Here is a 25,457-nt window from a genome sequence, read left to right as displayed (position 1 = left end):
ATTTTTATCCTATAAATTCGGGAAAAATTTAAAATTCATAACAAAATATTCAAAATATTTAAAATTTTTTTTTTGCCAACTTTAGTAATGACATCATCGTTTCACTTGTCGTTACGGTCGCCATTTGGAAAATACTCTATTATTACCCAATTTTAATTGGAAATTTTTTATAATTTAATTAAAATTTAATTAATTTAATTTTAATTAAAAACGGACTTACGTCATGGACAACTCTGTTCGAACCCAGCGAGTTCATTCGATCAAAAAATGGTAAAAATGAAACTAATATGGTGGCAGCGCCCTCTAGCAGACCAAAATCAGATGGCCACCATGACGTCAGACTTACTGAGTCTAATATATGCCTTGGCATTGGTGGTGAGAGGTCAGTCTGCTGGTGGCTTCCGTGGAGGAAGGATCAGTAGCCATTTTTTAATCGAATAACCTTGCCGGGTTATCCATAACCGAGGAATCCATAACGTAAGTGCGTTTTTAATAAAAAATTAATTAATTTTTTATAAATATCATAAATTTTTCCCTTTAAAATCGGGTAATAATTTCAGATTTTCAATTTGGTGGCCGTAAAGAAAAGTGCCAAAATGGCTGTCAAGGGCAAGGTCAAGGTCATAGCTCCCCACCAGAGGCTTATTGGAGGCTTGCCCATGGGGAATTTAAGCTTCATTGGGAACATTTGGAAGTTTTGTATTTTTCAGGAGTAAAGACGGGAAATTTTCTTTCGAAATAGGGAATCTTCTAGGAATTTATATTCATTTTAAAGAAATTTCGAGTTTTTTTTTTTAATTTTGACACCAAAGATGGCCGCTGTGACATCAGATGTCGATCGGTCATTGGCTCCACCTCACACCTCGCTCCATCTCCAGCGCTCGGCCCGCCATCTACATTATACTCGGGGCCAAAAATCCACCTGTACACCAGAGTAAATCACTGTCAACCTGGGGAACACGTGTCACCGAAGTAATTATTTATCCTGAAGCGATTTTAATGGTTTAATTACATCGAAAATTTAGAAGAGAATTCAAGATTTATTTTAACTTATACCTAGTATTAAATACAATGCAAAATATTAGATTATTATGTCTGTTTTTTTAAGAACTCTTAAGGCCGCCCTATTAGTTCTTGCTCACGCGCTGAAATGCGGCTGCAGCTGAGGCCTGTTGTAGTGGCAGAGGAGCGCAGTTTAGGAGCGCGAGAAGTGCCTTCTGTTCGCAGGTTGTTCTGGGCGCTGGTGATGCTGCTGAGCCTGGGCCTGTGCTCGCAGCAGATCTACAACATGTGGCACAAGTGGACGTACGCCCCTGTGATCCAGTGTTGTTGTTTGTTCGCAGGTTGTTCTGGGCGCTGGTGATGCTGCTGAGCCTGGGCCTGTGCTCGCAGCAGATCTACAACATGTGGCACAAGTGGACGTACGCCCCGGTGATCCAGTGTTGTTGTTTGGACGCAGGTTGTTCTGGGCGCTGGTGATGCTGCTGAGCCTGGGGCTGTGCTCGCAGCAGATCTACAACATGTGGCTCAAGTGGACGTACGCCCCTGTGATCCAGTGTTGTTGTTTGGACGCAGGTTGTTCTGGGCGCTGGTGATGCTGCTGAGCCTGGGCCTGTGCTCGCAGCAGATCTACAACATGTGGCTCAAGTGGACGTACGCCCCTGTGATCCAGTGTTGTTGTTTGTTCGCAGGTTGTTCTGGGCGCTGGTGATGCTGCTGAGCCTGGGCCTGTGCTCGCAGCAGATCTACAACATGTGGCACAAGTGGACGTACGCCCCGGTGATCCAGTGTTGTTGCTTGTTCGCAGGTTGTTCTGGGCGCTGGTGATGCTGCTGAGCCTGGGGCTGTGCTCGCAGCAGATCTACAACATGTGGCTCAAGTGGACGTACGCCCCTGTGATCCAGTGTTGTTGTTTGTTCGCAGGTTGTTCTGGGCGCTGGTGATGCTGCTGAGCCTGGGGCTGTGCTCGCAGCAGATCTACAACATGTGGCTCAAGTGGACGTACGCCCCTGTGATCCAGTGTTGTTGTTTGTTCGCAGGTTGTTCTGGGCGCTGGTGATGCTGCTGAGCCTGGGCCTGTGCTCGCAGCAGATCTACAACATGTGGCTCAAGTGGACGTACGCCCCTGTGATCCAGTGTTGTTGCTTGTTCGCAGGTTGTTCTGGGCGCTGGTGATGCTGCTGAGCCTGGGGCTGTGCTCGCAGCAGATCTACAACATGTGGCTCAAGTGGACGTACGCCCCTGTGATCCAGTGTTGTTGTTTGTTCGCAGGTTGTTCTGGGCGCTAGTGATGCTGCTGAGCCTGGGGCTGTGCTCGCAGCAGATCTACAACATGTGGCTCAAGTGGACGTACGCCCCTGTGATCGTGTCCTTCGACGAGAGGAGCACGCCCGTCTGGGAGATCCCCTTCCCCGCGGTCACCATCTGCAGCGAGACCAAGGCTCGCCAGCGCTCCTTCAACTTCACCCACGCCATCTACAACAAGGGAAACCTCACGGGAGAACAGTAATGGCTTTGTTTGGTAGCCTGCCTCCGTCACACGGCTAGGGATGATGGTGGCTGCCTGGCTGGGCGCGCGGGCGTTAAGGGTCCCGCCTACCCGGGCACACACACGGTGCGCAGAGCTTCAGGAAAAACAACGCGATTTCAAAACTGCTCGAGACATCCCAGTGGGGTCTGCTTACGAAAAGCATTTAAAGTTCGCCGAGGGTCGAAAAGTACTTTTGATTACGGATTAAGTTTTTAAACCGTATTTGTAGGAAAATCAAAATGGCTAGAACGCATGTTTTCAGAGTAATTTTTAGGTGTAAAACAACCAGTACAGATTCTTGAAAGCACTTAAGGGACTTGCACTACGGCTTTATCTTCATTTCTCCGCCATATAATGTTACGGTCACTGCTCAAATTTCACAGTTATCCTGTGACGACGAGAAGACTGCGCGCCAGTCCAGAGGCGACACCGCGCTAGAAATACCGAGTGTCGCGCTTATCATCCCGCCTCACTAACACAGATACACCCCTGACGAGGCGGGCCCCTTAAGGGCGACGACTGGCTCGCGCACCACAGTCCTCGTAGTCTTTAAGGGGCCAGCCTCGTCAGGGGTGTATGTATGTTAGTGAGGCGGGATGATAAGCGCGACGCTCGCTGGTGCTTCTAGCGCGGTGTCTCCTCTGGACTGGCACGCAGTCTTCTCGTCGTCACATGATAACTTTGAAATTTGAGCGGTGACCGTATCATTATATGGCCGAGAAATGAAGATAAAGCCGTAGTGCAAGTCCCTTAAGTGCTTTCAAGAATCTGTACTGGTTGTTTTACGCCTAAAAATTACTCTGAAAAAATTGCGTTTTTATCCATTTTAACTCTTCTAAAAATACAGATTAAAAACTTAATCTGAAATCAAAATAACTTTTCGGCCCTCACCGAACTCTTAAATGTTTTTCGTAAGCAGACGCCACTCGGGTATCTCGAGTATTTTTCAAATCGAGTTGTTTTACCTGAAGCTCTGCGCACCGTGTGTGTGCCCGAGTAGCCGGAGCCCTTAAGCGCAGTCACTAAACTGTCGTGCAGTCTTCTCGTCGGTAACCTCAGGAGGTTACTATATAATTCCATGACCTAATACTGAAGGTAATTTTATTTCTCTTCAACACTTCAGTTGTGTGTATCAGTATCTTCATAACCAAAAACATGTTTGGAAATCACTGGTCTTTGCATTTATCGGTATCAAAAAAAATGAAAGTTAAGATGAAACAAGGAAAAAAAAAAAAAAAAAAAAAAAAAACTTGAACAGGCAATGGTAATGGCTTCTATATGTTGTTTGTCATCGGATAAATTTAACACGTTAATTTCGTAAAATATCGTCTCCTAGCAAGGGATATTCCATTGTTCATGTTTTTTTTCAAACTGCAAGTACTTCGTAATTTATGTTAACTGTATCTTCGTATAAATTACAACGTATTGTGAATGGAGGGTTTCCAACTGCAGCCATGCACACAGCTGGGCCCGGCCAGGCGCCAACTTGAGGCTGCGCCTTAGTTTTATTTATCGCAGTGTAATGCCATTATTTTAATCTAGAACCATTTTTAAGGACGTCACACAACATAAGCATTGCATTTAGTGGTTTGTAGCCAACTGTGTTAGCAGAAGTATGTTACATATTTTCTGCTATTCGTCAGAAGTCAGGCAAATAAGACTTAATCATTTCTTTTCCCTGAATGATTGTGTCATGATCACTCATCTGCAGTTCACTTTCGGGTTTCCACACCTGGACTACGTAGACGACATTGATTCTATAATATAATTTTTGAAATTAGTAACAAAAATTGAAACTAGCATAAAAACCAAAAATCAATATTTCAGTTATATTTAGGAGTCTCACTTGAAGTTTTACCAGAAAGCATTATTACAGGTCACCTTGCATGCTTTCACTACATTTCACCATTTTCACCATCATTCACCATCATTCATAATCTTTCACCATCTTTAACCATATTTTGCCATATTTCACCACCTTTCACAAACTTTCAGCATATTTCACTATATTTTACTTTATTTTATATTTCATTATCTGGAAGAATCTTTCCCATTTCCCTATATTTTCACTATCTTTAACCACTTTCCCACATCTTTCAAACCTTTTCACATGTTTTACAGTCTTTCACTACTTTTCATAAACTTTCACCATATTTCTCTATCTTTTACTTTCTTTAATAATATTTCATTATGTCACAATATTTCACATTTTACCATCTTTAACTATCTTTTGCCATCTTTCACCTCTTTCCCACATATCCACCAATATTTTCACATGTTTAACAATCTTTCACAATCTTATTCCCATATTTCACTATCTTTTACCATCATTCACCATATTTTCCCATCATTCTCTATCTTTCACTCTCATTAACATTTACCATATTTCACCATCATTTACCTTCTTTCACCGAGCGCTCCTTTGCCTTTGTGGTGGAGAGCAGACATCTCACTGTTCCTAGATAGCGTTGGAAATCGACTGTGATTTTAGGGTTTAGAATGTGCATTTTCAATGCAACAGGGTATGGAATAGTTGATTCGTATCAGATTTTTATTTTAATGCTTACGTTTTCCTATGAGAACATAAAAAAATCGTTTAGGATTTATTAAAAATAATGGTAATACTACACCCCTAGCAAAAATGATTTTTCTCTTCATGAGAAATCAGGAGCATCTAGAGAATGGCAAGGAGTAAATTCTGTTCAATGATTGTGACTTCTAAGATAAAAGAGGCATCTTACAACCATTCAAACCATTGGAAGTGAAGGAACCACCGTGTGCTGCCGTCTAGCCTCCTGAGCGTATCGCCATGTCGAACAGAGACGGCGGGGACCTTCATTTGGACAGTTCGTTGTGTATTTGTGTATGTGATGTCATGATTCAAATCTACGTATTCAATTTGAAAATTTGTACTATTATTTGTAAATTGAAAATTTGTACTATAGAATGGAAATATAAAATTTCTTGTAGTGTAAATTTGAAAAAAAATTCTCATCAATTTTTAACATATTTTAAAATTTTTGGATTATGACATTTTAAACAATAATTTAAAAAATAACAAAATAAATTATTTTCAATACAAAATTTAAAAAAAATAATATTGTACCAGTTATAGAAATTAAAATTAAGGTTTCGTTCTACGAGAGTGTATTAAGTCCATTAACTGGCAGGCTCAAGACGCTGGGAGACGTGTCGTTGCTGTGCGACTATGCCTTTGCCGAGGGGAACGACACAACCGACGAGGAGGCAGTGGAATTCTTCCGAGAGGTGAAGTCATATGCCTCTACAGTTTATTTCCTACTGTTAGACACCTCACTGAGAATTAAATAGCTGTATATTATACTGCATGCAGTATATTAAGAGTTGTCAAACTTGCAACATATTTGGTGTAAAGTATTGTATGAACACACACACACCTAATCATACAAACCATGATCTTCTATTCTGACGATATTTTTCAAATTATCAATCAGTCATTTCTTGTTTACAAAACCATGGTAAAACATACATACACTTCACTCTCCCCAAGTTAAGACCAAGTGCAGGATAGAACAATCAAAAACAATTCAGACATTACGTTACCTTTAAATGGTTACATTTTATTTCTTACATAAAGTTTATAATCGTATCAGTTGTACACATTTACATAATTAAGAACTGTAAACAAGAGTACAACTAAGGATGCATCCAAGAATATATATATTTTGGTCCAGGGGGGGGGGGGGAGGGGCAACACTAGGGTGTTAATGAACGTTATTTTATTACATTCTTTGTCAATTTTTAAGCGTCTGGAAAGGGGGGGGGGCAGTACCCCCGTGACCCCTTAAATACGCCTACTAGCACAACTAAAATGAAAAAATGATAAATTTCTATTGTTAGTCTTTTAAGTAGATTTCATATTTCAAAAGAAATACTGCCTATTGTGGCCATTACTATAGTGATACTTTCAGAAATTTTTAATATAGTTTTTCGTTTCATACTGCATAGACACCAAAACCATCGTAAACTGAAATGTTTATATATATTTATATACATAACATTTTGTGGATAAGATAAATGTTGAAATCTTTCACAAATCACTTACAAACTTATACATAACATCTAGTAGTGGAAATTCTCGGTCGAATTCGTTAGTGAGTAATATTGGACCAAAGAGTTAGAAATGTGGAAGGTTTTTTTTGAAAAAGAAATATATATCGCTGTAACGCCCATAATATGGAAAATATCACATCCGTTTGAACGTACCATAACTCGTAGGAGTAATACCAAAAACTTTAGACTGAATAAGTTTTTGATACGACCAATCATAACTGCAAGGGGTTGAAAAAACAAGGGTTGGAAGGAAAAAATAACTCCCCTGATATGAACAACATCGAATTCGTGCCAATTTTGTATTAATCTTATAATTTTATCTAAAACTTTTGTCTGAAACATTTTGGGATTAAAAGAACCATCCCTACAGTAGGTTAAAAAATAAGGGGTTCAATAAAAAAACTACCTTTGTAAGTACACTATCAATTCCGTTCAAAATGTTTGTAAATCTTATGATTTTTATCTACAACTTTTGTCTGAAACAATTTTTGATCTGATGAACCACTGATGGAGGGTGTTGAAAAAATAAAGGGGTATAATTTGAAAATATTCATAATTTACTTACCATGTACATTGTTAAATCCGTCATGTATAAGCAACTGGCTCAATGCATCAGCATGGTCAAATATGGTCCCCATCTTGTGGACTTACTGGTTGTCATACATGGCTAGCCATAAACTCCAAAACAACAGCCGGAGAGACAGTTTGCCTGGAGTTTGCTTAGTGGGATCCAATAGGTGAAGTAAGAACTTATGGTCACTCGCAATAGTAAATGGTCTTGCTGTCACACCATTTTATGACTTTAAATATAATAACTAGCGCTTCTTTATCCAGTTGTGAGAATTTTCTGTCCTGTTTATGGAAAGTTCGCGATCCGAAAGCAATAGGTGTCTCACATCAATCTTCCATTACATGGGTCAAGACTAAATCCCCTCCATATTCAGAAGCATCACAGGTGAGATTTAGATGCTTTTTGGATCATAGTGTGTCAGCATCACATCTGACTGCCACAGTTATTTCGTTTTGCCAAATGCCTCACTATGCTCATTGGTACATTTACAAAGAATCCCACAGTGAAGGGGTGAATAAATGACTGCAGCTCTTTTCGGGATGACGGTTCTGGATTCTTGTGAATCGCTTCGATCTTATCCTGTGATGAATGCACACCTTCTACCAGACTGTGTACAGCAAACCTGCATTTTGACTTTTTTTTGCCATACATACTACATCTATCCTTCTCAAGATCTTATGTACCCACTGCCTGTGTTCATCTGCATATCTTTCAGTAACTAAAATATCTAACAACGGTACTATTATGGTATTGTTTGCTATTCCAGCAAACAACATCTCCATTTGTAGCTGAAAAATCGCTGGACTATAACTTACACCGAATGGTAGCTGCTTCAACTTAAACAGCCCCTTCATTGTATTCACTAACAGCACCTCAGAATTTGCCTCATCAACTGAAATCTGCAATGTGCATCCTATAGGTCCAACTTTGTAAATATAGCCCTAAATTCAGTTTTTGGCCATCATGTCCAGTTATAAGCTAGGCATGTCCAGTCAGCGACCAGGCACGACCAGTTGTTGGCTAGATACATCAAGTTAGTAGCAAACTGTGGTCAGACAGGTCCAGTAGGTGGCAAAGCATGCCTAGTTGGTTGCCAGGCATGTCTATTCAGTTGTTAGATACCTATTAAGTGGCCAGGCAATTCCATTATGTGATAAGGAGCATCCAGTTGGTTGTTAGGTTCTTCCAGTCTTTGTTCAGGCTAAAATGATCTGTTGGTGGCGAGGTACATCTATTAAGTGGCTAGACATATTGAATAGTTGTTGACTAGGCACCTCCAATTTGTGGCTAGGCATGTCAGATAGTTTGGACAGACACAACAGTTAGGCTAACAAGGCCTTTTATCCAGTCAGTGGCCAGGCACATCCAGTTTTTGGATAGACACCTCCATTCTGTAGCCAGGTATGTCAGATAGGTTGGTGAGGCATGTCCATTTGGTGGTGAAGAACATAAAGTCAGTAACTAAGAGGTGTAATATTTCGATACTTGATATACCTTTCAAACAAGTCAAGTACACTGTCAGCTATGTAGTCCAAGAATCTCCAAACTAAGAGATATTTTTCGTTAGTACTCGACGAACATTTTAAATATATCATGTTTAATGCCAGACTTTGAGGCCAAGCATCTGTGAACCAAGGGGTATTTTTCGTCGAACCCATAGGAAAATTTCAAATATGGCCATGTTCAATGACAGGCTTATAGATCAGGCATCCCTGAACAACGAGACCAATCATGTCCTGGATACATTCTTGTTGATGCACAATCGTCAAGAAAGAAGCACATTTAAGGAAAAGGATGGGCATTTGTACAAAAATTCAAATGGATAAATTACACTTTCGTCACCGGGATACGATTTCATCAGAGGGATACGATATCATTATAGGGATACAATCTCAACAGTAGGATACAATACTACTGACTTGACTAGTCCATTTAATTAAAATGGCATACACTTACACGAACTATTAACCGAGTAGGATACGATCCTTGGCTCCAAAGACTGTTTGACTTAAAGACAGTTGGAGCCAATGACAGAGAAGTTGGAGCCTACTGTATATTGACTGTCTGACTGTTGTGTCTGTCCAACATATCTGATGTGCCGAGCCACAGACTGAAGGTATCTAGCCAACAACTATTGGATGTGCTTGCACATTAAATAGTTGTGCCTGGCCACTAAGAGAACATGTTAGCCTTACTAAAGTCTGGAAGTACCTAACCACTAACTGGAAGTGTCTAGCCAACGAACTTAATGTTCCTGACCTCTAAATACATGACTGACCACTGAATAGACATGCCTGGCCAACGACTGGATGCGCCTTGCCACATACTAGACGTGCCTGACCATCGAATATGTGATTGGCCACAAACTGGATACACCTTGCCATCAACCAGATGTGCCTGACAATCGAATATGTGCCTGCCTGACCACCAAATGGATGTGCCTTACCACTTATTGTATGTGCGTTCCTGGCCACTGAATAGACGTGCATTGTCACCAACAAATTGTGTTAGCCTGACCAAAGACTGGATGCTTCTTGCCACATAATGAATGTACCTGATCACTTAATACGTGCATTTCCAACAAATAGATATGCCTTGCCACCGACTAGACATGCCTTACCACCTACTGGACCTGTCTGACCGCCGAATACGTGCCTTGCCACCTACTTGACATTTCAAATATGGTCATGTTCAAGGACCGGCTTATAGACCAGGTATCCCTGCACCGCGAGACCAATCATGTCCTGGATACACTCTTGTTGATGCACAATCGTCAAGAAAGAAGCACATTTAAGGAAAAATGGACATTTCAACGAAAATTCAAATGGATAAACTACAATTTCATCACCGGGATACGATTTCATCAGAGGGATACAATATAATTTGAGGGATACATTCTCAACAGTAGGATACAATACTACTGACTTCACTAGTCAATTTAATTAATAGAATAGAGAAGACTGGCCACCAACTAGACGTACCTTGCCACCAGCTTGATGTGTTTAGCCAACAACTTGTCGTACCTGATCGCTTTATTGTCATGCCTAGCTGATAACTGGAAATGTAGGCTACATACTGAATGTAACTTACCACGGATTACTTGCCTGGCTACTGAAAAGACATGCCTAGCACTCAACTTGTTCCTAGCCACTGAATAGAGGTGCTTGCCCACCGACTGGACATATGTTGCCACCAACTGGATGTGTTTAGCCTGGTTGTTGACTGACATAACTAGTTGATAACTGGACACGTCGGCCACAAAATGAATTCATTTGGTCACCAATTATGTGTCTGCTACAGCATGGACATGCTTAGCTGCCAACTGAACGTACCTTGCCACCTACTGGATGTGCGTTCCTGGACACTGAATAAAGTAGCTGGCTACCTACTGGACGTAATTGGCCTCCAACTTAATGTTTCTTGCCAACAACTGGTCGCTGACTGGAAATTATTAGCTGATAACTGGACGTGTCGACCACAAACTGAATGTACTTGGCCACTGATTACGAGCCTGGATACTGAATAGACTTGACTAGCTACCTACTGGTCGCGTCTTGCCACCTACTGGACGTGTGTTCCTGGACACTGAATATACGTTCCTGGCTACCAACTGGGCCTACTTTATCACCAACTTGACGCGTCAGCCTGACTAACCGACTGATGTGTCTGTACAATGTATCTGACTTTCCTAGACAAGCAACTGGATATGACTGGACGTGTGTGGCCACTGATTGCCGTGCCTGGTTAATCGACTGTCATGTGGAGATGCCCTGAAATCACATGTCAAGTCATGCAAAGGACTCGCTTCGCCTTCTAAGAAGTCTTTAGAAATCGAAAAACGCTATTAAATTCCTTGTTTTTACTTTCAGGAATTATGTAATAAATTGTTTTATTTGTTATTTTATTCTATTGAACCTGTCAATTCGATGTTAAATTTAAATCCATAAATATATTTTATTTGAATTAATTTTTATTTGCATTGAGCAATGATCAAACAAAGGATAGGAACGTTTGATCAAGCGGTAAATTATTTGATGATTTTTTTTTGAGAATTTGTAGATTTTTTTCCCGAATTTCTTGCTTAAAAATTACAAATTTTTATGACGGTGGGCAATATACTTCGACAGATTACTGACTGCTGTTAGATGAGGAATTTAAACAACTTTTATGATATTTAACTTATTTTTAATAAGTTTTTTAAAATAAAAATACCTCTTTTTTGTATCAAGCAAGGATCGAACTCAGGACAGATTCGATCGAATCAATATGAGTCTGTTAAATGAGAAATTTCTACCTCTTTTGGGAATTTTTTCACTGTATTTTATTAAATAAATATTTTTTACCTGAAATTACAAATTTTGCATCGAGCATGGATAGAACCTAGGACTGAAATCAATCGAATAAATAATTATTTTAATAAGCTATTTTTTGATGATTTTTAGATATTTTTTTAAATTTCTAGCTTTAGATTTAATGATTTTCCAAAATTGATGATTCCAAGATGGCGGATGTAGCGTCGTTAAAAATGACCACCGAGGTACTGCTCATAGTCATCGAGAGGCGAAGACGTCCGAACATGGCCGATTCCTGACGATTGACAAGTCACACCTGAGTAAGCCTCCAAGCACCATAAGAAATACATTGTGCCAGAATCGGCTATTACACACTACTCTTCAATTCACAAAAAAAAAAAAAAAAAAAAAAAAAAAAAAAATATGGGTTTAAACATTGTTACCAATAATTACTTACATTAAATAAGTTTGCTTTGTTACAAGATTTGCAGTGTTTGTAGAACTTTGTTCAACTAGAAAAAAACACATATGCTTGCCGTTTCATCATAAATAGTTTCTTTATTATTAAAAATAAAAAAATTGGTTCAGCTAAAACTATAAAGCCGTATATCAGTCCTGTGATGAACTTTAGATCATGTGTAGTTAATTGTTTCTAATTTATATTCTTATAATGAACTTCAGCCGTAATTTGTTGGTTGAATTCAGAATGATAATGTATTATTAGAGACCGGAAAAACTCGCGGGTTCAATGACCTCCAGGATGGACTCAAATATCCTCTACACACTCGGGCAAATGCCAACCGTTCATTGGCTGTTGACTTGTGAGTCGTCCCGACTGGGTGGTCTGTGATTCGACACTTCTATGAGTGAGGGTCTCTAATTGGCCCTCAGTCCTCCAGATCAACAGTGAACCAATGGCAGAAGCAGCACTAAGGAATAATTATTTGAATTTTAGCATAACACGAAATGAACACGCGAATTTTTCAGGTCTCTATGTATTATTTATAGAGACCGGAAAAATTCGCGGATTCATTTCGCGATAGGCTAAAATACAAATAGTTATACCTCAGTGCTGCCTCTTCTATTGGTTCACTACTCACCTGGATGACTCTGGGCCAATGAGAAACACCCGACCAAAGCTTTATCGAATCTCAGGCTGCTACGTTGGGACGTCTCACAAGACAGCAGCCAATGAGTGGGTGGCATTTGACCGAGAGTACGCAGAACTATGGAGTTCATCCTACAGGTCATTGAACCCGCGAATTTTTCCTGTCCCTAATTATTTATAACGTAATTTAGAGATGAAGCCTGTGAACAACACTAGTTGTTGAGACGTGTGTGAGATGCTGGGTGCTGAAGGCTCCCGTGTGCCGACAGGCGGCGCCGATGTTCGAGGAGACGGTGATGTTCGTGGTGTGGCGCAACGGCGACTCCAACCTGACCGGGGACTTCTTCAAGCCCAGCCTGACCGAGGAGGGACTGTGCTACACCTTCAACATGCTCTCCCCCGCCGAGCTGTTCACTGCAGACACGTGCGTGCAGCCCGCCCCTGTTCCTGTTGGCTCAGGGGCGCAACAACAGGGGGGAGGGCAAGGGTATTTTGCCCCCCCCCCCCTCTGAAACCTTGAAGTGGGGGCAAATGGGGGCAAAGAAAGTGCCGTGTAATAAATTTTTTAGATAATAAAACTGCTTAAATAGCACCATTTTCCACCTTGAAATACAAATTTTCCCCGGGGGAGGACCCCCGGACCACCCCTCTTCAATTGGGGGGGGGGGGGGGGGATAGATGATTCTTTATAAAAAGGTATATCGCCTCCCGTTTGGAAATTTAGTTGTTGCGCTCCTGGGTTTTCTTAAAGCTCGCTATTAGCGGAGCAGTCAGCAGCAATTTTGACTTGTATAGATGGTTGGACGAAGTATTAAACTGTTTATTTATATTATCAGAACTTAAATTTTGAGTTAAATGCTTACATTTTTTTATAGGACGAGAAGACCCTGTGAATCTTTATTTAATAAATTTTTTTTTGGTTTATTTATTTAGAAAAATTATATATTTTTTGTTTGGGGTGACAAGGAAAAAATAATTAACTCTATTTTTTTAAACACTGAAATTAAATAAATATTAAAATAATAGATAAAAAAGAAATAATTATATAAAAAATTAAAAACTTTTTTTTTAATAATTTTATTATTTAAAGGAAACCTGCCAAGTAAATAATATAAACCCTGACCTACTATAAAGTGAAAACTCTTCCATGATCTCCCGCCCTTGAAATACATGTGTGATGGAGGCAAATAACTAGTGAGACTGTACGACGGAGCAGTTTTTAAATGTATTACAATGGGAAATGGGAGTACCACGAGAAAACTCATCAAATCATGGTAACGTCCACCCGGTTTCACTCTTAAGTCGAACACAGGTCAACTTGGTGGGAGTAAAATGTGAACAGAGTCTTATCCTAAGACAGTATTTATAAAAGTGTAGAGGGTGAACCCGTAAGGAAGGTAGGAAAAGCACTTCAGCCACATCACTCGTGTATCACCTTAGACTTACCTAACTCCCTACGTTTTCTTTTACAAAATTTAAATGTAATAGCCCTAAACGACATTTTTTCTGTGCGAACTGATTTGTTGTGCGTCTTATGTTTATGCTCATTTACATTGAGCCTCGTGATAACTGCTGTGAAACATAAAAAAAATATGCTGATATAATGCAAGTTTTTTGTACATACGCCATTGCAGTTTTGCACGGTTTGTCATGGAAAAATTCCGAAAATCGTTATCGTTGTGTTGTCGATACTTCATATTTTTAATTTTTTTTTATTTTCGGAATTTTCCCATGACAAACAGTGAAAAACTGCAATGGCGTATGTCCAAAAAACTGCATTAAATCAAAAATCCCCATTGTATGAATCATTTAAAGAACTGATAAAAAATATGTTTTGTAGAACGAAACAATTATTTATCAAAACTCAGATTTATTCATTTAATAGTTAATCATAAATAAGCGGACAGTTTCTCAAATAGTTAATAATAAATAAGCGGACAGTTTCTTCAAATTTTAAGCTCTTACAAAATATTAACTTCGTTGAAGCAATTGTAAAAGAACGTAAATGCCGAAATTACAAACAAATTTTATTTTCCTTGTATTACAAATGCCTATGTTGGCATCTAGTCAATAATAATTACTAAACACATCAGACTTCAAAATACAGAAAACTCCAATGTATAAGGTCACTACAAAAATACATTTACCGACGAGACATCTCAGCGACAAATAAAGCGACTATTGAAGTTATAAATGGCCTAATTCCAATGGGGATCCTATTCATCACCGTAACTTGTTTAAAATTTTCGTAATTAACCTTTCGGTTAGAACGAACATTATTATTGGGATAGAGTTATTAATATTTAAGTTTCAGCCCTGGGTATTATATCAGTATTATAATTGTATAATATTTTAAAATATATTTTTAATTTTTTTACTCATGATTATACTGGTGGATATATTGTCGAGTTAAGTTGGTAAATTTCTTTATCTGTGCAATATAGTAATATCATCATCGCCATTTGCTGTTAATGAAAGCCATTTATGTTAAAGTGGCATATGTATAAAACGACTGATTACGATTGAACGCCTATGGTTGCTTACAAATTTTTAATTGCAGTATTTACAGACATCGATTATTATTTGGTAAATGAAGAAAATGCCTTTATTGTTATTTATAAATATTTTCTGAGGCTTAAATTTTTTATGAATCTGTTTATTCACTCATTCAGCAGCCAACCTATATTACCTTACAATATACTTCAGCATAAAACCCCATTTAAATAAGCATTCTATCAACAGCAACAATTAAATTTTCCACTAACAAGGATTATTATCTGTGGTAATATAAAATCCAGTCTCTAGAAAATAATTTCTTATTAATACCCCCACGTTAAGGACAGTTGTACAAAATGCTGTAACTCGCCTTGTAACATTGTGATAAATGGCAGTGAGTTCCTCCGACGAGCAGTCACTCGTAGCGATGTCCTGTCTAACCGTGCTTTCTGCGTCAGGATTCGCTCTATTTCTTTCTGGACCCGTTGTCCTCGACAACTCGTCCCTCAGGCTGTTCCAAGACTACCACCTCCAAGACCACACAATTACAGCCTTAAACTCGGCAAACAGCAGGACTTAGATTTATATCACAGGGTGGCTGAGTGTTTAATATCTGGGAAACTTTGTGTTCGTGATCGTACTGTATATTGCGTCAGTGGTCTGTCACTATATAATGTGGCGAAAGTTTGTTAGAGATATTGCGAGTATTTGGCAACAGTCTCTCCCCAACTCGCCTCGCCTTCGACGTCACGTTCGCCACGTCAAAAAGCGCCTCTAATCCGAAGGTAAAGACTTCAACTCGCTACGCGACTTACAATTACTACTCGTTAAGCGAGTTACACTCGCTCCCTCCTGAGCACTTCCCGGGACGTCAAAGGTAAGAGCTGTCTCGTGCCAGTTATTGAGGATGATAAAGCTTACCCTTCACGACAACAAAGTCCTTGGGCGTAGTTGTCGACGAGTTGAGCAGTGTGGCGTCGGCGGCGATGGTAGGCAACAACGGCGCACTACGGTCGCTTGGCGCTGGCCCCTCAAAGTTCGGAGAGTTGGCCGCTCGGACAAGTGGTCCTTCGAACAAAAGGAGCTCGGAGAAGTGGTCATTCGGAGAAGTGGACACTCGGACAAATGGTGGGCCCCCGCGCTGGTCGGACTGCTTCTCCTCCTTCGTCTCGAAGCCGGGGCACTACATTACTCTCTGGCTAACGAACTTCAGGACCCAGAAGGTTCTTTACAGAGCTCGCCGCGAGCGGGGCTGGCTTCCGGACCACGTGGAGGTCGAATGCACTAGACCAGCGGTTCCCAAACTCACTAGTGGGTCGCGGAAGGGTTGCAGTCGATCCTAAAACTATCAGAAACCATCGAATAAACCACCAGAAAAGATAAAAAAATCGAAACAAATCGAATTGTGTGCAAACACATATGTATTGTTAAATAAATAACTGTTTTGCTACAAAGTGTTTATATTTTGTCAACCATTTTCAAATCAGAACACAAATTGTTTATCAATAATCAATCGGTATCTTTAAAAAAAAGCATACATATATATGCAATATTTGATGGTAAATTATATATAAGAAGGGATACGATACAAATAAGGTTTTTTACTCCACCATGCACCGATAGACCGTGGAGGTATTTTTATAAGGAAAGGTGGGTCGCCAGCTGAAATAGTTTGGGAACCACTGCACTAGACTGTTCTTTAGTAGCCAGGTGCAAACTTTACTGGTGCTATATCTATCTGTCAGTGTATTGCTGGGAGGCATAACGACAGGGGTAAATAAAAGTAGGAAGGAACGTCACACATTTACATAACATGACGTGACGGGAGGGTGGAAACCACCCTTAAAATTGTGAAATAATTTTTTGCAAGAAACTTGTCACTGAGACATTTCACTTAACTTGTATCATACTTATTTAACCAAATAACGTTTTTAACTTCGTATTTACAAAAAAAAAATGGAAATCTTTAAACTTAGTTTACTTAACTATCGACATATAATTTAAACAGTTGTAAATGAACGAAATCAATTTACAAGAAAAGCAATGAACTTAAACTGTCCAGCAAAAAAAATTAAATTCAAGTTTGCCAACTGTTGAAAAAAAGAGCACTTAATTACTAACTGTCCAAGTAAAGTACACATGCGGCACTTGTTGCTCGCCCAAAGAGAATGGCAGCAGTAACCCTGGTCAAAGCGGGGAAGCCTAAGATGTACATCAAGTTCTGTCCCTGCCCGAACACGCCCGAATATTCACCTTCTGCCAACCTCGGGGTTTATTTATGTATATTTATATTTCTCTGTTTATTTAAACGTAGCTATACTAACATAACTAACCGTCCATAGTGTTTTAAAGTGTTCTTAATGTAGCTAACCTAACCGACCACCTTTTAATACTTGAATTCATTTTTCCTGCGCAGAAATAAAACAAGTCCCGAGGTTGGCCGGAGGTGAACATTCGGGCGTGTTCGGGCAGGGACAGAGCCTGATGTGCACATCTCGGGCTGCTCGTCAGAGCGCGGCAGTGACGGCGGGGTGTCGGCCAGTGTGCAGCGCGGCTACGACTTCATGCAGCACGACTACGAGGCGAGCGGGTGGTCGCTGGAGAGCGGCTACGACCCCGGCGCGCCGCTGGAGACGTACCCGCGCCGCGCGCTGGGCGCCGGCTACGAGGCGGGCTTCGTCGTGCTGCTCCGGTCCTACTCGCAGGACATCGACTACCTGTGCAAGGGCGCCGTGCAGGGCTTCAAGGTCAGTGCGCCGCGGCACTCACCAGCTCCCGAGCAAACCACCCGCTTCACGACACTCACGAATGTGATTGGAACGTTTGGTGGTTTGCAGTTGTTTTAGACTACCCTGGCGCGTCACGAAACACTGTGGTCCAATTTAAGTCTTTTTTTTTTCCTAGCCTAAGTTAATTCTAAGTGTGTAGGGGAGGGTCCAGGTTAGGGGAGGACCTAGGTGTGTCTCAGGCCGAAGCCTATACACTCTACCATGCGGGTTTTTAACCATGCAGGACAAGGGCGCGTGCATCGTGTGCTATTGGGGTTTACTGGCCAGCCATGGCTGCGATTGACGCCATAACTGACGCCCCATTGGTCGCCTAGCTTAAAGCTAGCTAATGTGACCCAGGTAAAACCATTGCAGAATTTAAAATGGTTTGAATTTAAACTGTCGTTAAATTAATCCAAGAAATATTCTTAAGACTACTCTACCATAGAATTAAAGTAAATTTTCATCACAATGTAGTACAGAATTCATATTCTTGTAGAAAATCATTTGTTTATTGGCTACTACCAGGTTCCACGCTATTATAATTAGATAACAGTTTGTAGGCATGTTATTTATTGGCTTCTAGTTCTTTAGGAAATGTTTAACAACCACCAAATTTAACTTTACTAAATTACCTACTCAGAAACTAACACAAAACTGTAGCCTTGTCTTCCCTTAGAAGTGATGTCTTATAAGTGAAGGTGTTAAAAAACTAAAGAAAATGTTGAAGTCGTAAAAAAAAGTTAGCAGTTTTTATTTGAAAAAAATTATTTTAGATATTTAAATAAGTTTAAACGAAATAATTTGTTTTCCATCCGATTTGGCAATGACATTGATTCATTATACAAAAACGTTATAATTTAAACATCCCATTTAACTTACTGTTACACTAAAATCATGGCAATCCAATAAATTGCTTAATAAAATTGTACTAATAATAAAAATGACATAAAGCTAAACACAAAAATAATTCCGACATACCGCTAAAAGAGTTACCACATAAACTATATTAAAAAAAACATATTAAATGAAAGTTATTTAATAGTTCAAGGCATAGAAACAAACTTATACAAAATTCACTATTCGACCGGTAAACCAAATATCTGATAACATAAACGCAGAATGATTAATCAAAAAACACTAGTTCAGTTTAATTTGTAGGGGTTGCACAAAACATTACGACTGTTTAAAAAAATATATGCATTTTCTAGATTTACCAATTCCATTTCCCGTAAAATTGTTGTTCACTTAGTAACAGGCCACTTGCAAAGTTAATCAAGACATAGACAGTCTAAAATAATTCTCTTAATAAAAATATATTTTCTGACGTGGCGAAAGAGCCCAAAGTGGTTGTCTAAACCATTCGGCGGGGATTAGTGCTGCCAGGATGACTTGTTGTTGACATTCAAAGTGTGTGCCACCAAAGCACACACACAATTTGGTGTGTCATCTAGCAAACAAAACAAAGACCCAGATCGGCATGGCGCAGGACACACTTGTATGCTGTAAAACTTCACCCGCGCATTTTCTGCATGCCCACAACCATCTGCTCGCCCGACTACACCAATGCTCTCTCTCTATCTCTCTCTCTCTCTCTCTCTCTCTTTCTTCACTCCAGACGATCAGCTGCATACACAAAACTTCCTGACCAACCAAAAACTTATGTTACAATATTCCACATATTGTAATGCCCACTATCTTTCTTACGGGCCTTATACAAATTTTCAGCTGCTTCAATCCAATTACTTTCCAAATTGCAATGAATATTCTCATTTGAATTTTCAGGAAATTTACCTAATACATTTAACAAAGAATGGCAGAAATCCTACCCCCCCCCCCAAAAAAAAAAAACCCTTAGCTAAAGTAAATTTCGTGGAACAATGCTGCACCACATTAAAGGCTAAACTAAAATTAACTAGCTGGTTCTTCCCACTTCCCCTGTTTCTGCTGGATGCTACGATGGCCAAAAATATGGTGTATGCTATGGTTACATACACACTTGTGCTCTAGTAAGTACAAATTAAACTAATATTTTGATGGTGTACTCTAGCAAAAGATGTGTGTACTATCACTCCTAGTAACAAGTACTGAAAACAAGATGGCGGTATCTAATATGGCGGCCTCCAGAAGACAAAAACAAAATGGCTGAAGTGACATTACAAAACATGCAAATCCAAGATGTCGGAAGGTTCTACAGTAAAGAAAAATGCAACATAAAATAGTGGTGCTCTCGAAGAGGTCAACATAGCTAAAAGTGCAATATAAAGGAGTGGGGCACTCGATGGTGAATTTATAATAACAAATATTGCAATGTTATGGATTATGCGATATGAAGAAGTAGCTCAGTCAATGGCGATGTTACCGTAACGAAAAGTGCAACATCAGGGTGTGGGACACGCGATGTCGTGATGACGGAATTTATGATAGTAATCTAGTTTAAAGGTCAATGTTCCAATTTAAGCTCAATGTTCAAGTTAAAGCTCAATGTCAAAGCTCACAGTCAAGTTGAATGTCATGGTCAAAGATCAAGGTCAAGGTCCAGATCAAAGATCAAAGTCAAAGCTAAAGTTAAATGTACTGGTCAAGGTGAAATATTAAGGTCAAAGTTCAAGGTCAAGGCCTAATATCACGGTCAACCAAATTGACTCCTGGGTACAAGACTGGTGCGGTGCAATGAACTGTAGAAAAGTGAAGGCTCCCTGGTCAATGATTAGGTTTTTTTAGGGGGTTTGTTAGTCAGTTCATACATACATTTGGAAAAGTGGTTGTGGGTCTGTCTGCAAGCTGCCCATCAAACATACAGGGAAAGGATTCATTTTTTTCCGCCCTCGCCGGGTGCGAACCGAAGACTCAATGATGTGTGTTTTTATCAAAATTGTAATTAAATATTTTTTATAAATATTTAATTTTTTACCAATTTGTTGATGAAAATTACAAATTTCAAGATGAATAATGTGCCCCAAATTACAACAGTTACATCATAATATTCAAAGCGGCGGAATATTTATACAAAAATTTTAATAATAAAATAATAAATGTTTTTATTAATTTTAATTTTTTCCCATATTTATAGCATTAAATATACAGATTTTTAAGATGGTGGCCAATTACGAAAATGGAACATTCTAGAATCAAAGTTGGCAAAAATTTCTATAATCAAAAATGGCGGAATCCAATATAGCGGATCCAAAATGGCCGCTCAGGTTGTCATCCAAGATGGCGGTCGGAGTCAAGGTCAATATGGCGGCCGTAACAAAAAATGCGACGATGACGTCAACCACGATGGCCGCCGTGACTTCACTATCCAAGATGGCGGCCGATAATCCAAATCCTCACCATGTACCCATTTCCGTAGTCCCAATTATATACTACTATTAACTTTTGGTGCAATTTACTGGGGATCTAACTCCATTTCACCCGCACCTATCACAAAACCTCGAGCTGGTGACAGGGTCGCCAGACTCCGACATTTGAAATACGGGCCTCGCTCCATAGAGCTAACCGAGAGATGCTCCCACTCATTTTCTCTCTCCTTTTTGTACATCCTATTTGGCGTTGCTACGTTTCCCCTCCCGTGCTTGCGCAGAGGTTAAGGCTAGTTTTTCTCATGAATGTAACGAGTATCGGACCTTATTTGTCGTCTTGCTATTAAAGGGACAACATGCTCTTAAGCTACTCTTCTGTTAGGTTTTGTATTTGCTGCGTGTGGGCGGCATGCAAAAGGTAAGTTGACTCTGCAATACCTCAACTTCCTAATTTTAGTTAGATTTATGTTACGGTTCCACCCTTGAAAATTTTGTTTATAGTAACGTGATCCTAGAAGGCATACCTCTTGGGCTCGTATAGCCATGCGACGTTGTGTATTTTTCCTGTTCGAGATCACTGTAGTTTTGGCAAAACATTGCTAGCCTTTTATTTTTTTAATGAGTCATGATGTGTAAGCTGTTGCTTTTAGTCGCATACGAGGTAAAGCGACTTGTCTAGTCATTTGGGTGCTTAGCCTTGCTACGGCCCTGAATGCATTTATTTATGCTTGCCATTCAATAAACGATAATCTAAATCCCAATGGCAATTTCCCGGCTTTTATTTATTAACGAAATATCTAGGCGATGGTAGGACATGATTGGAAGTAGTAATATGGTCTCCTTCCTTCAACTCATCTATAATTTCCTTAAAAGCTCGTGTTTTGGAAGGTTAACACTGGTATGGGACGCATTCAACCGGTTTTTTCATTAGTCGGCTCGATTTTTTTAGGGCAAGAGGTTTTATTTCCCTGTCCTATTGGGTATAACATCTCCACACTTATCTTTAATCTCCTGGAGTTTATTATCTTTGAAAGATTTGTGCAATGGGAGTGCATGACTTGATGTAAGCTTTTGGACATACGCCATTTCTAAGCACATGTATGTCTGTAAAAGAAAACTACAACAAACACAAAAGACAAAAACACAAGTTAAGCAAAAAACTGCTGTTGTTAACAGGATATAAACACCACATAATATTCCATAACAGGAATATGGTCAACAAACAAAGAAAAATGGACTAAGAGAACGAAAAAACCCCCACAAATTATAACAGCACAAAAATATTGAACCCAAAAAAATTCAGCACAACAGTTGAAACGAGACAAAAACACCACAAAACGAAAAGACGAAACAAACACAATAGTTTTTTTTAAAAACAGAAACAAGCGACGTTTCGGGAACTTCTATCTGCTCACGTCCTCAGGGAGAGACGCACGTGGTACGAAAACACAGGTGCGACTCGGAGTTTGTCTTCTTCCTGAGAACTCACCGAACAAAACATTTCCCTCCAATTTTGTATTCTTCCAACACCACCCGGACTTTGGGCTCGAATAGAAAACTCAAACGTCGATGCTTACAAGTATAGTCTGTATGGAATGAACGCGAGCCGGGATGTGGAAGACACAGCTGTCCGTGCTACAGGTGCTGCTGCACAACCCGGCCGAGCTGCCGCGCGTCAGCCAGCAGTACCTGCGCTCCGACCTGAACCAGGAGCTGGTGGTGGCCATCCGACCATCCATGATGACCACCAGCCCGTCGCTCAAGAGCTACATCCCGCGCGACCGCAAGTGCTTCTTCCAGCACGAGCGCCGCCTCCGGTTCTTCCGCGTGTACACGCAGGGCAACTGCCAGCAGGAGTGCCTGGCCAACTTCACGCTGGGCTTCTGCGGCTGCGTGGGCTTCCACATGCCGCGTGAGTCGCTGCCGCACGTGCCTGGGGCGGCAGTCATCATCTCATCTAGTTGTTCGAGTCGTGCATCAAGCTCTGTCCCTGCCCGAACATTCACCTGAGGCCAACCTCGGGATTCGTTTTATTTCCGCGCAGGAAAAAATGAATTCAAATATTAAAAGTGGTCGGTTAGGTCACGGTTAGTTAGTTTAGTATAGCTACATCAAAATAAACAGAGAAATATAAATATATATAAATAAACCCGAGGTTGGCCGAAGGTGAATATTCGGGCGTGTTCGGGCAGGGACAGAGCTTGATGTACATCTTAGGCTTCCCCTTTTAAGACGGCAATCTGTCAACAAGTGAATAGTGTATGTTATATTCCAAACTTAACAAACAGATAGTGGCAGAATAAAGTATGAAATAAAAGGCTTCCAAAGCAGACATCAACCACTGACTAGCAACCTGGTATGCAATTTTTTCTTCGTGAAATTTCACCACTTGAATTCCTGTAAGTGCCTTAAATTTTAGTGGCCACGTCCCACTTGATACATGAAAGCACACAAATTGGAAATAGTTGTTTCATTACCGCAATCAACCTGGAGTGTTGTGTGATGTGGTTGGAGAACTCTATGCTCTTGTGTTGGAGTGTTTTGTGAGTTAGTGGGAGCCTACCATTTTACTCGACACTTTAATAAAAAATCACATTCCTTACTTCTCAGGAAAATTAAAATGAACGTGGTTCATTAAGGCTCTTTAATCCAGCAAGTTCGGAACGAATTGCCGGATTATGGAACTTCAATATAAATTTGTTGGGAAATAAAAAAATAACAGTACACTGAAATTTAAACCAAGTGGTAATAAACTACTCTATGACAAGAAAAAATACAGATTACCATCAATGTTTTGAAAACATTTGTGTTATCATATTGCTTCTGTGATCAAACCGAAAAATTCCGAAACTGAGAGATTTTATTGAAGGTGGATAGCAGAATTTCAGATTAATAGCACGAACAGTTTAATTTTATTTATTTTTTAAAATTATTGTTAAATATTTTTAAATGTTTTTTATGTGCCATAAGAATAAACGTAACTTTAAGCATTAACAATGAATCAGAAAAGGCCAGACCCTTCCTAAATTTGATGCAATGAAATGCGTGTTTATAGCCCAATGTCATATATAGATTTCAGGATGAATAGCGTAATATTTGCAGATCGGCGCGTGCCAGGACAAGAAGTGAAGATGTGCTCGGTTACCTGGTGCGAGATCACACGACACTACCACTAAATATAAACATTCTTGGAGAACACGTGTCGTTAATCGCACTGCAATTAATGTATTTTCTGCATTGATACTTTGTTTCTCCTTCAGCATTAATTATCGAGCGTTATACATAAATAAAAGTCTGAATCAATCATCTGTCATGTACGAAAATAAGGTGTAACATTTAAACCAGAGAAACGAACGGTTTAAGAGAAGGGAATATCTAAGTGTTTTACCAACGTGTGTGATTTATCTTGACTGCATCAAGCAGGCAATAAATTACAACGACCAATTTTGGGCAATCAATAACAGAGAAACGACACGAGTTCTCTTTCTGGCCTTAAAAGATGTACGAAAAATATATAATATTGTTGCGACTTATGTGAGGAGAACTGGGTTCGTAAGAGATAGCCTAATTAAGTTTTATTACCGTTTTATTAAATACTATTATTTAAATTACTGATAAACGATTGTACTTAAAAATGTCTTATCACCAATCACTCGCACTTAAAAACGTTTATTCGCAAGTAACTCAACGTCTGTGAAGTTCCGCAGTTCACACTCCTCACAGGAGCTAGGCTCGACAGTGGTTCGCCCCTCACCTCGCGCCTGCCCACACACAGCCTCGCGCCACTCAGTCGCACTCTCTCGATCCCGTCGTTCCACGTCACGCCGCTCTCAAGGGGTCTCTCACCCTCTTCCGATGTCGCACTTCGCTTCACTCACGGAACTCTCGGAACAACTCGCGGTATTCGCTCGGAACTCGCGGAGGCCGGCGTCACTGCCTAAGTACCTATCGCAACCTTCTAGAACCGACGAGAGCGGCTGTGACGTGTAGCGTCATCCCGGGCTGACCCGACACCCGAAACATCAAGAATTGTGACTCATATTCACGCCACTTCACGTGGCGGCCTCTGTAAGCCCGGGATTCCCAGGCCGCTAAATGTGATAATAGCCCGAGGCGGGACGATGTGCGAGGAGCGAAGAGTTGTGCGGGGGTAGCGACGACCTTTGTGATCCGGCCAGGCGCACGTGGTTTGCCTTACGTCATTGGACGGCACGTGACGCCAATGGCCGTGCAGGGCCACTAGCCAACTCCGAACCTGGCATAGCAATCTGTGTCTCTCGCGTTCGTAACAATAT

At 40.3% G+C, this 25,457-nt stretch overlaps 1 protein-coding gene across 1 annotated transcript in view; it reads left to right on the top strand.

Annotated features, from left to right (window-relative positions):
• Positions 1-1,150: 1,150 nt before the first annotated feature.
• Positions 1,151-25,457, top strand: part of LOC134542723 (pickpocket protein 28-like) — a 42,890-nt gene continuing 18,583 nt past the window's right edge. Inside the window, exons 1-14 of the mRNA XM_063387197.1 lie at positions 1,151-1,305; positions 1,344-1,421; positions 1,460-1,537; positions 1,576-1,653; positions 1,692-1,769; positions 1,808-1,885; positions 1,924-2,001; positions 2,040-2,117; positions 2,156-2,233; positions 2,272-2,505; positions 5,701-5,797; positions 12,863-13,017; positions 17,632-17,836; positions 22,804-23,074. Coding sequence (XP_063243267.1) covers positions 1,151-1,305; positions 1,344-1,421; positions 1,460-1,537; positions 1,576-1,653; positions 1,692-1,769; positions 1,808-1,885; positions 1,924-2,001; positions 2,040-2,117; positions 2,156-2,233; positions 2,272-2,505; positions 5,701-5,797; positions 12,863-13,017; positions 17,632-17,836; positions 22,804-23,074 — 1,741 coding nt within the window. The remainder of the gene's footprint in view (positions 1,306-1,343; positions 1,422-1,459; positions 1,538-1,575; positions 1,654-1,691; positions 1,770-1,807; positions 1,886-1,923; positions 2,002-2,039; positions 2,118-2,155; positions 2,234-2,271; positions 2,506-5,700; positions 5,798-12,862; positions 13,018-17,631; positions 17,837-22,803; positions 23,075-25,457) is intronic.

Source organism: Bacillus rossius (assembly GCF_032445375.1).
Source record: "Bacillus rossius redtenbacheri isolate Brsri chromosome 9 unlocalized genomic scaffold, Brsri_v3 Brsri_v3_scf9_1, whole genome shotgun sequence".
NCBI lineage: Eukaryota > Metazoa > Arthropoda > Insecta > Phasmatodea > Bacillidae > Bacillus > Bacillus rossius.
Note: the sequence above shows the minus strand (reverse complement) of the source record. Positions and strands in the feature narration are given on the sequence as shown.